At 41.3% G+C, this 14,962-nt stretch overlaps 2 protein-coding genes across 3 annotated transcripts in view; one reads left to right on the forward strand and one right to left on the reverse strand.

The window, feature by feature from the left end:
- The first annotated feature begins 94 nt into the window (after nucleotides 1-94).
- Nucleotides 95-11,723, forward strand: SUPT7L (SPT7 like, STAGA complex subunit gamma). The gene is made up of 6 exons (XM_036872485.1): nucleotides 95-351; nucleotides 1,142-1,242; nucleotides 1,995-2,613; nucleotides 6,095-6,419; nucleotides 7,339-7,576; nucleotides 9,156-11,723. Exons 3-6 carry the CDS (start codon nucleotides 2,201-2,203, stop codon nucleotides 9,416-9,418), a joined length of 1,239 nt encoding a protein of 412 aa, XP_036728380.1. The 5' UTR covers nucleotides 95-351; nucleotides 1,142-1,242; nucleotides 1,995-2,200; the 3' UTR covers nucleotides 9,419-11,723.
- The window catches only part of GPN1 (GPN-loop GTPase 1), a 19,788-nt gene continuing 15,679 nt past the window's right edge, over nucleotides 10,854-14,962 (reverse strand). The window contains exons 13-14 of one of the 2 annotated variants that reach the window (XM_036872486.1): nucleotides 13,994-14,101; nucleotides 10,854-12,481 (exon numbers count right to left, since the gene is read on the reverse strand). In XM_036872486.1, the coding sequence (XP_036728381.1) occupies nucleotides 12,396-12,481; nucleotides 13,994-14,101 (194 nt within the window). In that variant the 3' untranslated portion in view covers nucleotides 10,854-12,395. The remainder of the gene's footprint in view (nucleotides 12,482-13,993; nucleotides 14,102-14,962) is intronic. The other variant, XM_036872487.1, reaches the window with a different exon arrangement.

The following is a 14,962-nucleotide window of genomic DNA, read 5'->3' on the forward strand; positions in this document are numbered from 1 at the left end:
CTGGGAAGTTATAATAAGAGGAAAGCAAAAAGGCGGTCGGGGTACTGTCGGAATGGGGACATCTTTAGAGGTTGCAACTGGGTTATAACGACTTCCTGTGGCAGTGACTGATTGAGAAGAAGCGCTTCCGGCAGCCTTGAATCACTAATCAACACACCAGCCTTCCGGGCCTGACGCGACCCTTGTCTCAGGCCTCTCGGAGTCGTACAGCCGCCCAGCCCCGCGCCTGCGACGTGGCAGTCCATAGTGGAGCCTCCTTGCCTCGGTCCACGTCCAGATGTCCCTGTGTCCGGGCTGCCTCAGCATTAGGCGACCCCAGGACCCTGTGATTGGCGCCTGCGCCTGCTGACGGTGACGGAGGAGCCCCCCTGGGGACTTGGGCATTGCTTGTGCTTGGTGTCTGTCCTTCGTGCTCCTTTCGGTGAAGCTACGGGAGAGGGCGATTTTTGTTGTCACTTGGTTCATTCATTTATTCGTTCGTTCTTTTATTCTTTCCGAAACCGATTAATGAGGCAGCATAGTGTAGTTGTTAAGAGTGCAGGCCCTGGAGCCTGGCCGTGTTGATTTTCCCTCTCAGCCATTTCTGACATTAGGCAAGACAGTAAGCCTCAGCTTCCACATCTGAAAAGTGGGGTAATAATAGTATCTACTTCATAGAGAGGTTGGGAGAATTGAATTAACAGTAAAGGCAAAGCCTGGTATGTAGTAGGCACTCACTGTACTAAGATCACAGCTGTGAGAGATAGATGGAAGAATAAAATTGAGATAAGTACTAGTTTAAATATAGGGATAAATGCTGTGATGGAGACATGCAAAGTACTGTGAGAATATAATGAAGGGAGATGTACTGGGGAGGTGATAGAGGGTGGTGACTTAAGCCATACTTAAGAATGAATACAAGTCTGCCAGGGATGTGGTGGGTGTCAGGGCATTTCTGGCAGAGATCACATCTTTAAGCTGTGAAAATGCATGGCATTCTCAACCTGAGTAGTCTGATACTGGTAGATCTAAGGTGGTCATTTTCTCCAGGAAGTTCCTCCTTTGTGTTTTCTCACTGCACCAGGTCTGTGTCTCTAGAACAGCTCTTACCACACACTTTAATATTGAAATGTCCTTTTTATGTTTTTCTCCCTCACTTCAGGGCAAGGATCTTGCATTATTCTTTATCTCTTCACATGATACCTGGCATTCGGTAAATGTTTGTTGAATTTGAAGAGACATATGGGCAATGAATCTGGAAGGGTGAGTTGAAGCCAGACTGTAAACGTTGTTGAATGGTAAACCAAAAAAATTTTGAGTGACTTTTTTCCAATAGGCAATGAGTTTAAAATATTAAGTCTAGCATTACTGTAGAGAGTAGATTAGATATAAGGAGAGACTGAAGGAAAGGATATTCGTTAGGAGACAGCAGATATCTCAGATTCTTCCCTGTATACGTCAGAAGTTGAATGCCTAAGACCGTTTAGATTAGTGGTTCATAAATTTTTCCACCAGGACTAGTTAAAGGTTCCTATGCCTGGCATTCACAAATTAAGAACCACCTTGGGAATTCCCTGGTGGTCCAATGGTTAGGACTCGGCACTTTCACTGCCCAGGCCTGGGTTCTATCCCTGGTCGGGGGAACTAAGATCCCACAAGCTGCATTGCACAGCCAAAAAAAAAAAAAAAAAAAACCACCTTTTCCTATCTTTAACTCTCTGCCCTTTTCTCCTACTGATCCAGGACAGATGTGTCAAGATACTCTGAGAAGTACTCCAGGTCTCATTTAAGCATCTTGCCTTGCAAATCGTTCAGGACTGGGTATGATGGCAGTTCTGGTAATGAGTTAGTAGGGTGAGATGGAAAATATGGACACTATAGCCCCAGATACTCTTGCAGCTATTAATCTACTGATGACCCAAACTCTACCTCGTGGTTCAGTCCAGTAGGAATTATCCTAGTGTGTGATTGTGATGACTGGCATCTAACAGTTATATTTCTCTTAATTTCTTCAGGGAGAACATCCTTGGTCCTACAGTGCTGCTGACACTGACATTTTTCTAAGTGGTCTTCAACTGCCTACTTTTTATGTAAATAACTGGCTAGACTTCACATTTTTCACTACAGAAGCCCATAACCTGCAGTTGCTAGAGATTTTAAAACACTACTTTTAGGATATCATCTACATTTAACTTGAAAGCTCTTCCTTTCTTATTCCAAAATGTTGAGATACTGGGGAGAGATACCAATCTCATCAAGCCAGACCAACAGAAGTTCCTTTGACTTGCTCCCTCGGGAGTTCCGACTGGTAGAAGTCCATGACCCACCCCTACACCAACCCTCAGCCAACAAGCCCAAGCCCCCCACTATGCTGGACATCCCCTCAGAGCCATGCAGCCTCACCATCCATACCATTCAGCTGATCCAGCACAACCGACGTCTGCGTAACCTCATTGCCACAGCTCAGGCCCAGAATCAGCAACAGACAGAAGGTGTAAAGACTGAAGAGAGTGAGCCTCTTCCGTCCTGCCCTGGGTCACCTCCTCTTCCTGATGACCTCCTTCCTTTAGATTGTAAGAATCCCAGCGCACCATTCCACATCCGGCACAGTGACCCAGAGAGTGACTTTTATCGGTAAGGCAAGGCTTTGCTATATCTTACTTTTCTCAAAAAATCTTCCCAACAACCCTGTTAAGCAGGTAATCACATTTCCATGAGGAAACTGAGGATGAGAGTAATTGCCTTGGCCAAAGTTGCTCAGGTAATTAGTGGGAAGTCTAAGACTTGAACCCTGATCTTCCGAATCCAGAGTCTGTTATTTTTTTATTTTCTGATGGAACAAATATTTATTGAGTGCCTAATATGTGCCAAGCACTTTACTAGGAGCAAGGTACTGCACTAGTTTGTAAAATAGGCCATGGCCTCATAGTCCTCAGAGTCTAGTCCTTCTGTTTAATTAAAAGGTATAATATGGGTTTAGCTCAGTGTCCTCAAAATGATATTCATGGACTTATTCTCATACTATTAGGAATCTCCAAGTTCTATACAAGAATTTTTAATTGTGTATTTTCATTTTGATAACATAGTTTAAGAAATAATAATAGAAAAATGTTCTTGATCCTTGCTACTCAAAATCTGGTCCAAGATCAGCAACATCAACATCACCTGGGAGCTTGTTAGAAATGCAGAGTCTCAGACCCACCCAGACCTGCTGAATCAGAATTTTCATTTTAACAAGACCTCCAGAATATTCACCCAGACCTGCTGAATCAGAATTTTCGTTTTAACAAGACCTCCAGAATATTCATAAGTATATTTCAATTTGAGAAGCCCTGCTCCAGATCCTCTGAATGACTGCCTTATAACCTAGTGCTACTACTAGGTTTCAGTGTGAAAGTTTGCATTTGGTGCCAAATAATTACTTTTTCCTTTTCATTTTGAACTTTGTCAGACTTATAGAAAAGTTTAAATAATAGTACGACACACACCCAAATACACTTCACCTGGATTCAGCAATTGTTAACATTTTGCCACATTTACTCTCTCTTATGTATGTGTGTGTATACACACATTTACACACAAATATACAAACATATATGTATACATATACACATACACATAAGACTTTTTGCCAAATATTTTAAAGTTGCAGACATTGCAATATATCACCCCTAAATTCTTCAGCATTCTTTCACCCCTAAATTCTTCACCTTATCCTAAGAATAAGGAAATTGCCTACACAATCCCAATAACCATTATCATATCAAAGTAAATGAACACTAATTAAATACCATCATTTAATATGTCTGTATTCAGATTTCTCCAGTTGTCTCCAAAATATCTTTTGTAGGTATGTTTGTCCCCAATCCTGGACCTAACAAGGATTCATGCATTGCATTTGGTTGTTATACCTCTTTAGTGTCTTTTTTTTTTTTTTTTTGAGGTATAGTTGATTTACAATACTATATTAGTTTCAGGTGTACAACATCATGATTCAATATTTTTATAGATTATACTCCTTTTAAAGTTATTATAAAATATTGGCTATATTCTCTGTGCTGTACAATATATCCTTGTAGCTTATTTATTTGATACATAGTAGTTTGTACCTCTTCATCCCCTTCTCCTATCTTGCCCCACCCCCCTACCCATTCCCCCCGGTAACCACTAGTTTGTTCTCTATATCTGTGAGTCTATTTCTTTTTTGTTATATTCACTAGTTTGTTTTAGATTCCACATAAAAATGATATCATACAGTATTTGTCTTTCTCTGCCTCTTTAGTGTCTTTTAAGCCAGAATAGCTTCCCCCTTTTATAATACATGATATTAATCTTTTTTAAGAGTTTAGGTCACTTGTCTCGTAGGCTGTCCCAAATCAGACTGGATTTGCTGATTGTTTCCTCAAGATTAGATTCAAATGAAATGTTTGGCAAAAATACTACATAAGTAATACTGTATATCACTTAGTGCATCTGCCTATTGATGATAATAGTTGCTACTCTTTTAATTGTAATAGACTTATTAAGTAAGGCTTGCAGTTGGGCCAGATGAAGGCCAGAAAATGTCGTGGTGTATTGTCTAATCGAAGGCTCTGAAGACATTGGAATAGTGAAAAAGGGAGGGAGAACTGTGTCGTTACATGCTTGCCCCGTGTTAGTATAGATGTGCCCAACTTCAACACACTTACTCTGTGGGAATCAGTACCAAGTTTACATTTTGAGAGCAGTTTACCTTTAACAAAATAATATTGTCCTTCATATTAAATTGATGCTATTATTTAGAATTTGTAGTTTCGTGTCAATTTTCTAATTTTGATTGTTAGGAAGATTCTGTGAACAGAAGTTTAAACGTAGTTTGTTTTATACATATTTAAGAAACTGTGTACAAAAATAATTTGCATCAGCTATGGGGGTACAGGAAGAATTATTTTCCTTTGAAATGGGTCCACATATTAAGCAAAGCAATACTGATTTAGCTCTGTTTATTAGGCACTTCTGAAGCCTTTAGCTTTTGGTCCAGAGAGACTGGCCATGGGAAATGATGATGCAAACAGTGAATGAAAAGTTATTAGGCAGTTGGTTTTCTTATGTTCCAATTATTATGTGAATTACAGTAGTTGCTACCGAGCAGGTCACAGCAGCATGGGTGTGCAGCTCCTCAGGCACTCTGTGCAGCAAGCACAGGGTGGCGCACGCCAAGTATGGACCGGGGAAAAGTAATTTTCTGTACCCTATCTTATTTTTATCTATTTACTTTGTCAGAGGGAGGCAGAAGATAGGAAATTTCAGGAGAGCGGGTAAATTATTAGGAGCTCATTAAAAGTTATTTTTAGGAGACCAGACAGTTTTTGGAGATTTTTTGTTTTGTTTTGGAAAGATTAGGATCTTTGTCATAGTGATTAGGTGCAAAACAGTGTATTATTAAGAACATGGGATCTAAAGGCAGAAGCTCTATCACTTAATAATACCAAAAATCTTTTGGCAAGTCAGCCCCTCTCAACTTCAGTTTCGTCACCTGCCGGATAGGAATGTGAAGAAATATGGACCCCTACCCACTTCACAGCATAAAACAGGATAAAAATGCTTTGTAAGCTATATATGTTTTAAATTGCTTTTATAAAATTGAGTTCCTTTCCCAGCTTTACAAATGGTCTGTTGTAGTTAAATAAGAATCTCCTAATTGGGACTGTGAATTTCTAGAAGTCCATGTATTGCCCAGCATGTGAGGAACCTATGTTCTGGTGAAATAGAGCGCCACTGAGCAGTATCTGAGTTGTACTCTTACAATTAATCAGATCCTAAAAGTGATCAAAATCCAGCAGTTGATATAAGGAGAAGGAAACTTCCTTTTCACTTGATACCCTTTTATACTGTTTACTACAGGCATCTATTGCCTGTTCAAACTTTATGTAATTGGAGCAGCTCAGGGATATGACTGTGGGTTGTTGAGACATGCCCTGACAGCAACAAGATGACACTGGGCTATGTAACCTGCCTAGAATTCCCCTGGAAAGCTGAGCCGGTGGTTTGATTGGGGTTGTAAACCTCCTAGGGAGACAGGACAGGTCACCCCTTTGCAAGAGCACTAATAACACTAGCATGTCTCCACTTTCAGTGGGAAAGGGGAACCTGTGACTGAACTCAGCTGGCACTCCTGCCGGCAGCTCCTCTACCAGGCAGTGGCCACAATCCTAGCCCACGCAGGCTTTGAGTGTGCTAACGAAAGTGTCCTGGAGACCCTAACTGATGTGGCACACGAGTATTGTCTTAAGTTCACCAAGTTGCTGCGCTTTGCTGTGGATCAGGAGGCCCGGCTGGGGCAGACTCCCTTCCCCGACGTGATGGAGCAGGTTTTCCATGAAGTGGGCATTGGCAGCGTGCTCTCCCTCCAGAAGTTCTGGCAGCACCGCATCAAGGACTATCACAGTTACATGCTGCAGGTGAGAGGACCCTGAGGAGAAGTGGGTAAAGATGTGTAATCTAGGGGTGTCCAGCAGGATCCCTAACACTTGCTCTAGGGTGCAGAGCACAGGGTCTTGGAACAGAGCGGACTTATCCTGCTTTCCTCTCGGCCCTGACTGTGTTCCACTGGCCTCATCACTGACCTGGCCAGACTCAGGGGTCTCCTTTAGTCAGTGAAATTATAGCATGTGGTTAACATGCTTTTATTCAACGAATATTTATTGAGTGCCTATTGTGAGTCAGGCACTGTGGGATTCAGCAGTTAACAAGTTCCTTGAGCTTGCACTCTTGTTGAAAGGGAAACAAAAACAAGTAAACAAATAATGATCAAAATAACTTCAGATGGCATTAAGTGCTGAGAGAAAGAAACAAGACAGAGTGAGGTGACGCTGCCCAAGGGTGCAGTGTGGTGGGGGAGACACCATTTTTGGTTAGAAACAGAAATATCTGAGCTCTTCAACCCTTGTTGAAACCCTGAGGCATTTTGTTCACTGTTTCGGTGTCCCCAAATCTAAAATATGGTAAGGAATTCTTAACACCCAATCGTCTTTGCTAAGCGATCCAGATTTCCTGCAGTGTTCATTATCCACCTGTGGTACCTATGTCAAATGTTAGTTTTTGTAGCTAAAAATGTGATCTTTTGTCCCAGTTCTGATATAATAATACAGCCTAAATATTTTTCACCTTTATGTACCTTTTAATTAATGACATGCACATTCTCTGCTAAACAGATATTCTTTACATGTCTCTGTCATTTACGAATTTCAAACTCACATTCCTTCCTTTGGCAGTGATGCTTTACGCATATTCATATTCTGTTAGCTTTTCCATGGGATGCCACAAGCTGACTATCCAACTTGCTTTTAACTTGGAAAACTGACTCTTGCTTGCCGACAGATTAGTAAGCAGCTCTCTGAAGAGTATGAAAGGATTGTCAATCCTGAGAAGGCCACAGAGGACACTAAGCCTGTAAAGATCAAGGAGGAACCTGTGAGCGACATCACCTTCCCTGTCAGTGAGGAACTGGAGGCTGACCTTGCTTCTGGAGACCAGTCACTGCCCATGGGAGTCCTTGGGGCTCAGAGTGAACGCTTCCCATCTAACCTGGAGGTCGAGGCTTCACCACAGGCTTCAAGTAAGAGAAAACAACTTACCCATTTTGATTCTGGGAGATCTGCCAATCTCAGTACTTCTGGCGTTTTGGACTCAAACTCTGGAGATGGTAGAACAAAAGTGGGGATGGGCAGGAGAATGGAAAGTCTGAAAAGAAATACAGCTTCACTGATCTACAGATACCAACATTCTCTTTGTAATTAAGGAAGAAAGGACTAGCAGAGCTTTACAGACATTCTTTAAAATTATTTCTAGTTAGGATGTAGATGCAATAAGTGATTACCAGAGTTAATTCAGCTGACCCAGCTGGGTGGGCAGATGGCCTCCTGTTCTCTGTATTCTGGTCTTTCCTGATTCTTGTACTGAATTGATTAAGGCAACTTCCAGATAGATGGAGTAATGTTAATTGCTCAGGGATGTTTGAATAGTTGGGGTTCCTTGCTAAAGTACCCCCCAACAAGTTGGAACTGAAAGGAATTGAAATAGGGCAACCCAGTTACAGGCAGCTGGCCTCTTCTTCCAGATAGACCCTGTGATTACCTTCAGAACCAGATGACTTGATCCCTAAGTCAGTTAGATTGCAAATTAGTCTAGACACTCAGTTCTTTACAAATATAAATTGTCGTGTCATCAATGCACAAATGATGCAAATAGCCAGTCCTCCAGTGTAGCCTAAACAGAATTAGGCCGCATTTTTTAAAGTATTGAGCAGAGAGTCTTTCACCATGGAAGACGTAATAACTACAGAACAGTGTTGCTAGAAGACACAGAGGCAGGAGAGCCAAAAAGAAATTGTTGCAGATGTAGGGGTCATGTCTCTTTTCAGCAGTCTGGGAACAGCTGCCAGCATTTCGTACTGGTCATTAACTTTTCATAATGTGAGTGAGGACCAGGGACCCAAACACAAGGCAGGAAAACAAGACAGCCCCATGAAAGGACAGGCCAACGTAACACCTGACCAAGAGTCCATGGTTGTGCCTGCCTTTGAACCATGAATCTTTCCATGTGCAGTTTTACTTCCCTGGTTTAGGGAAAATGGAGGTGGATGAGGTGGGGTAAAGGAGGGTGAGGAAGTGGAAAAGAAGATATTTAGAGTTGGTAACTGTTTGAGCAGAGAATAACAACCAGATTCTCCAGCCAAGTAGAGAATCAGAGTGAAAACTGCTCTCAAAGGTCATCAGTCAGCCCTGGGTGGTGCATGCCTCCTACCTTGTTCCAGCCTTTTTTTTTTTTTTTTTTAAATAGTTTTTTTAAAACAAATTTTATTTATTTATTTATTTATTTTTGGCTGCATTGGGTCTTCGTTGCTGCGCGCAGGCTTTCTTTAGTTGCGGCGAGTGGGGGGCTACTCTTCGTTGTGGTGCGCGGGCTTCTCATTGCGGTGGCTTCTCTTGTTGCGGAGCATGGGCTCTAGAGCACAGGCTCAGTAGTTGTGGCGCACAGGCTCAGTTGCTCCGTGGCATGTGGGATCTTCCCGGACCAGGGCTCGAACCCGTGTCCCCTGCACTGGCAGGCAGATTCTTAACCGCTGTGCCACCAGGGAAGCCCTGTTCCAGCCTTTCTTACTGCTAGTTAGTTCTACGTTCTTCTTCCATTCCCAGGTACAGAAGTAAATGCTTCCCCTCTTTGGAACTTGGCCCACGTGAAAATGGAGCCGCAAGAGAGTGAAGAAGGCAACGTCTCTGGGCATGGCGTGCTGGGCAGCGATGTGTTCGAGGAGCCCATGTCAGGCATGAGTGAAGCTGGGATCCCCCAGAGCCCTGATGACTCAGACAGCAGCTACGGCTCCCACTCCACTGACAGCCTCATGGGGTCCTCCCCCGTTTTCAACCAGCGCTGTAAAAAGAGGATGAGGAAAATATAAGGCAAAGAGGGAGAGTTGCTCTCCAGACCTATAAGACCCAACAGAAAACCTTGATGTATTCTAATTCGTTTCCATAAACAGTGATTTGACTTTTATTCTTAAACACAGTGGGTTTTCCTGATATCAGTGGAACTAGATTTAACCAAATAAGTAAGTCTGCTTTTTCCTTTTGCATCCAGTTTTTGTAGTTTTCCACAACAACCAAGCTACCTTTCACAGACATCATGACACTGGGATGGTAATCCAGAGACCAAAGCACTGTCCCTGACATCTACTGTGTGACTAGACAAGTGACTTAGCTTCTCTAGAGCTGTTTCTCTTGCACAACTAAGAAGAATCATACTGCTTGACCTACCTTGCAGAGATATTATGAAGATGGAGATGTTAAGCCTCAAAGCTGTGCTTGAATAGACTCACAAGTAAATATATGCTGGTATCAGATGTCAATTTTTTTTTAACTTGCTTCATTTTTGGTCCAAGTCCTTGGGAATCCAGTGCTAATACCTAATAGGAAATAGCTAAACATTGCATAGCTTATTAGTAGTCTTTTTTTCAACCTGTTTTTGCTGCCCATGAGGTCGCCTATAAAGTCAGAGCGGTCTGTGGTAAACAGCCTTTTTGCTTATTCAGACAGCCCTCTACTATCTCAGCCACATATTTTCTTCTTCCTTCTCTAGACTTATTCCATGTATTTCCACCATCTTTATTTTCTTATTTCCATTCAGATTTTTTTTTTATATTTTCACCACGTACACTTTTTGATTGCTCCTTTCATTTTTCTCCTTTGTGAATGAAGCAAACAGGACCTGTCCAAGGACAGGCTTATGCGTATGATGCATTTGTTGCATCTGCTTGGCCATCAGAGAACAGTCCATTCCTTTGCCAGAATTCTCTGCACATTGTGTTTCTACTGGATGGGCAGCCTCTAAAAGGATAACAACAGTATGCACCTTTCTGCTTTACATCATGTCTTGAACAACTTTACTGCTGTTACTCATCCATAGCAGTATCTGCCCTGTTTGGCATCCGATAGTCTCAATCAGTATTTATTAAGTAAATGATGTAGCACTGGAATAATCAGGAGTAATTAGCAAATGTGTGCATGTTAAGTACTGCTGAAGTTTGGTTTGGGGGTGCAGAATACAAGTCTTGTGAAAGTTAGAGCACTCCTTTAGTGGAGACCAGAAATCAAGGCCCACGTCATTGAGTGCCTTAAATGTCCAGCACTGAGAATAAATATGAATGCAATAGCAACAAAATGAGGTTATAATTTAAACTGTTACCAGATCATTTATAAGTTTGCTAATCGTACATCCTTGGCACATTTATCTAAACCCTTCCTGTTCCAGGCTTAGCTTCATTTTCCCTTATTTATTGATGAAAGTACACATCAGGTGGTCAGTTTCCATAAAGTAGCCACCTAGTATTTAATTCATTCACTTAGCAAACATTTATTGAGTACCTATTATGTACTGGGTCCTCTGCAAGGGATACACAGATGAGTAAGACTGTCTCTGCCCTTATGGAGCTGATAGCATAGGCCAGACAAGTTCCTCTTTAAGGAAAAAGTATACAAAGGCACTAAGGGAAAAAATCAGGTATGTTCAGAGTTTTGCTGTGCAAATGGTTTCCTCTTAAAGAACAGGTTCAAGTTTTTAGACCAGTGCTTCCCATTAGTTATAGAATACTGAAATTAATACTTCATGTAAAACAAAACACTTTTATTTTTAGAATGTTAGAGAATAGGCACCAGATGGTCAAGGTAGGGGTACTGTGATAAAGCAGGTCATAAGCACATTGATATCTGATATTCACCTGGCCTAGAGTTACGTCATAGGCTGTTTGAGTTAGAATATTGTTCTGAACTTAGCATGCATCAGAATCCCCTGGAGGCCTTAGTAAAACGGACTACTTGGCCCCACGCCCCCCCCCCCCCCAGTTTCTGATTTAGGTCTTGAATGTCCCATTTTTAGTAACTTCCCAGATGCTGCTGCTGCTTCTGGTCCAGAGACCACACTTTGAGAACCAGTGATCTGGAATACAGGTTAGGCAGGAATAAAATTCCTTAAGAGAAATGTATAATGTTTTAAGATACCGTGAAGAATGTGGAGGCAAAGCAAACCCTTACCAGGGCTGTTATATATGGAATGTGCAACTGACCCAAATCCGTGGCCTTTGAGTAAATCACTAAGGATACACTGCATTAAGTTAAAGTACAAAACAAACAGGGCCTGGCTTTGTACCTGGTTACTAGGTGTGGTATGTACATGGAACTTCAGTAAACATCATGTGGCTTTAAACCTCTCTTCTGAACTGCAGTGACTATTTGTGATAATTTTCGTATTTGAAATTATGACAAGCAGGCTTACAACAAAGTTAAGATTAAAAACTCTTTATCCAAGTCACCCTCTAAAGTAGAATTCTTATTTGTTAACAATGTTTTGCCCACTTTCTTCAATGAACCTGGTGTTCTACAATGAGCTACCCAGTGTGAGGCACATTTCATACCAAGATTGATTGGTTGCCAAGGAGACTCCTCCACTGCCACTCTGGACAAGCTCCTGTTTCCCCTCTCTCTTTCTGCTAAAAGGAGGGGAACTCGTGGTACAGGTTCAAAGGCAAGATGCTGGAGAAGTAGAGGCTACAGATCCAGCCTACTAAGTTCTCTCTCTGTTCTGTCCATCAGCAGCAAAAGTATGTGCATTCAAATGATAAAACTTGCAGTTTTAGGCTTGAAGGGATATCAGCACCCAAAAACAGAATATCCTTCCTTGCATAAATCCAAGGAAAATGCCAAGGGGAATCAGCATCTACCTGCCAGGTCCAAATGTATTCTATGCCTGGCTTCATCTGAGTCAGGAGATTTCACTAATAAGAGCAACTGCTATCCTGAACAAAATTGTCCTTTATAGTAGCCCCCAATCAGAGATAAGGACAGTCCCTTCACACAGAGTTCCAAAATTTTGGACTTTAGAAACTATTTGTTGTTTCTCTTCCAGTACTGTGCCATTGATTCTTGCATAAAATTCTGGAATGCTGGCTCTTCACGGCTTTCCTCCGTAACTGCAAGGAAAAAAGAAGGTTAATTCTTTTTAAACTCTCCCATTAGACAGGTGGATTAGAGCTGCTGTCACCCATCCATCAGAAATAGTACCTTTGACCCTTGAACAACACGGGTTTGAACTGCGTAGGTCCATGTATACACGAATTTTTTTCAATCGTAAATACTACAGTACCACACGATCCACAGGTGGTGAAATCCACGAACGTGGAACACAGATACAGAGGGCCAACTATAAGTTAGTTATACGGGGATGTTAAACTGCGAGGAGGGTGGGTACCCCTAGTCTCCAAGCTGTTGAAGAGTCAACTATATTTCTAAGACGCTGTTATGTTCACTTCTCCCAATAAGGAAATATCTCCTAGAAGCAGGCTCTATTTATCATGTTGCCCAAAATGTACAATTTCTTTGACCTGTAAGTGGGGAGAATACCTCCTTCATAAAGTAACTAAAATGAGGTCCCGCTCCTACATATTTTTAACTGAGAGAAATGAAAACCTCTGTCCACAAAGACCTGTTAATGAATGTTTAGAGCAGCTTTATTCACGACAGCTAAAACCTGGCAACAACCCCAATGTCAATCAGCTGGTGAATGGATAAAGGTACATCCACATAATAGAACTATTACTCAGCAATAAAAAAGAACATATTACTGATACATGCAATAACATGGATGGATCACAAAAGCATTACACTGAATGAAAAAAGTCAAATGCAAGTTAAATACTGTGATTCCACTTACACAACATTCTGGAAAAGGCAAAATTATAGGAACAAAAATCAGATAAGTGGTTGCCAGGAACTGGAGTGGGGGAAGGGACTGAATAAAAACGAGCATGAGCGAACTTTTAGGGTGACGGAAGTGTTCTGTTTCTTGATTATAATGGTAATTACAAGACTATATATATGTATTAAAATTCATCAAGCTATACACTTTAATAAAAGGGTGGGATTTATTGTTTGTAAATTATACCTCAATAAGTCTTACTAAATGATGCAATTTACATGTTAGCATCCAGCACACTGGAATAAAGAGAAGTTTGCTCTTGGGCACAGCTAGGACCTAAAAGGGTTGTTTCAAGAAATAGATTCTGTCCACAGTCCATAAAACTATGCAAAGTGGAACACTTCTGGGTTTCCAGAGCCATTCTATCTTCAATGCTACAGTCCCTTCTGACTGGTTTAGGTCTGCTGAGGCCTCCTTCTGTATTCTTAAAACAACAATTACAATAAACAATCTTGGATTCCTCAAAATTGAGTTAGGACCTAAAGATGAGAAGACACAAGACTAATAAAAGGCCGTAATCAAGCTCAATATTAACCATTCAGTAGGAAGGCCAGGAACTTTTAATATATGGAACTCCTTCCTGGTGCTGTATCCTTTAGCATTTCCTCTCTCCCCTGTTACTGGCTACATGCTTAAGGTCTTCTCTCAATAACAGGAAGCTCCCGGGCAAACAATGAAAGAATAAGCGGTTGTTCTGTCTTCATGAGCCACCTCAGCCACCTCTCACCTCTGTGGTCAATATCTTCAGTATCACTGTCTGCTTCCTCATCCTCTTCATCCAAGGTTCCCCGAGTCAGGATCAAGTCAGAAGGGTCCAGCACAGGAGATAAGCTGCCTACATAGAAAACATCTATCAGTAGCATGTCATGAACACAGGCCTCCTCAAAAAAGTGATTTTGAATCAATAAGTAACTATGATTAAAAATTGGCAGGATGAAAGTGATCATGATAAAATGCAGGATCTTATCTCTTCTACATGTACAGTTAATACCACTTAACATTTCTACACTAGTTTATTTCACAAAGTGCTTTCATGAGGCCAGTAACCCAAGAGGTCTCATTTTTAAGTTGAGGAAAATAACTCTCAAGTAGCTTGTCTTAATAGTAATAGTAATGTCATTTGTTTGTACTAGCTCTCAGCTTGGAAGAGGCTATGGTTTTTCCTATGAAGGCTAAAGACATTTGAGCAGATCCAGTGTGCTGGTAAGTCAAAAGTAAAAGTGTGGAGCGTGGAGCTCACTTAACTGGTAAACCCAGCCAGGTTCCAGCACCTCCTCCACCAAGTGGCTTTGCTGTTCTTTACTAGACCTATAGCAATAGCTGTCATGAACAGAACTTTACTCCTTTAAAGGCCAGTCCACCAATGAGTGTGGGTGGGTGAGTGTGTATATATTTAAATTTGAGCACCAACCTAGGAACCCCTAGAGAATTAATGACAAAACTAACTCAAACAATAACAAATGTCAGTAAAGTAGCAGAATAAAAAGACTAAAATACAGAAATGAGAAGTCTTCATAAACACAAACATAACCAGTTAGAAGAAAAATCCCATTTTCAACACTAACGAAGATACAATCCTTGGGAAAAATTTAACAAATTTAACAAAACCTACAGGAGGAAAACACTCCTGGAAGACACAAAAGTAGACTTGACAAATATAAACACATTCCTTGTTCTTAGACAGGAAGAGCAACAT

The sequence above is a fragment of the Balaenoptera musculus genome, chromosome 13, assembly GCF_009873245.2.
Source record: "Balaenoptera musculus isolate JJ_BM4_2016_0621 chromosome 13, mBalMus1.pri.v3, whole genome shotgun sequence".
Classification (NCBI taxonomy): domain Eukaryota; kingdom Metazoa; phylum Chordata; class Mammalia; order Artiodactyla; family Balaenopteridae; genus Balaenoptera; species Balaenoptera musculus.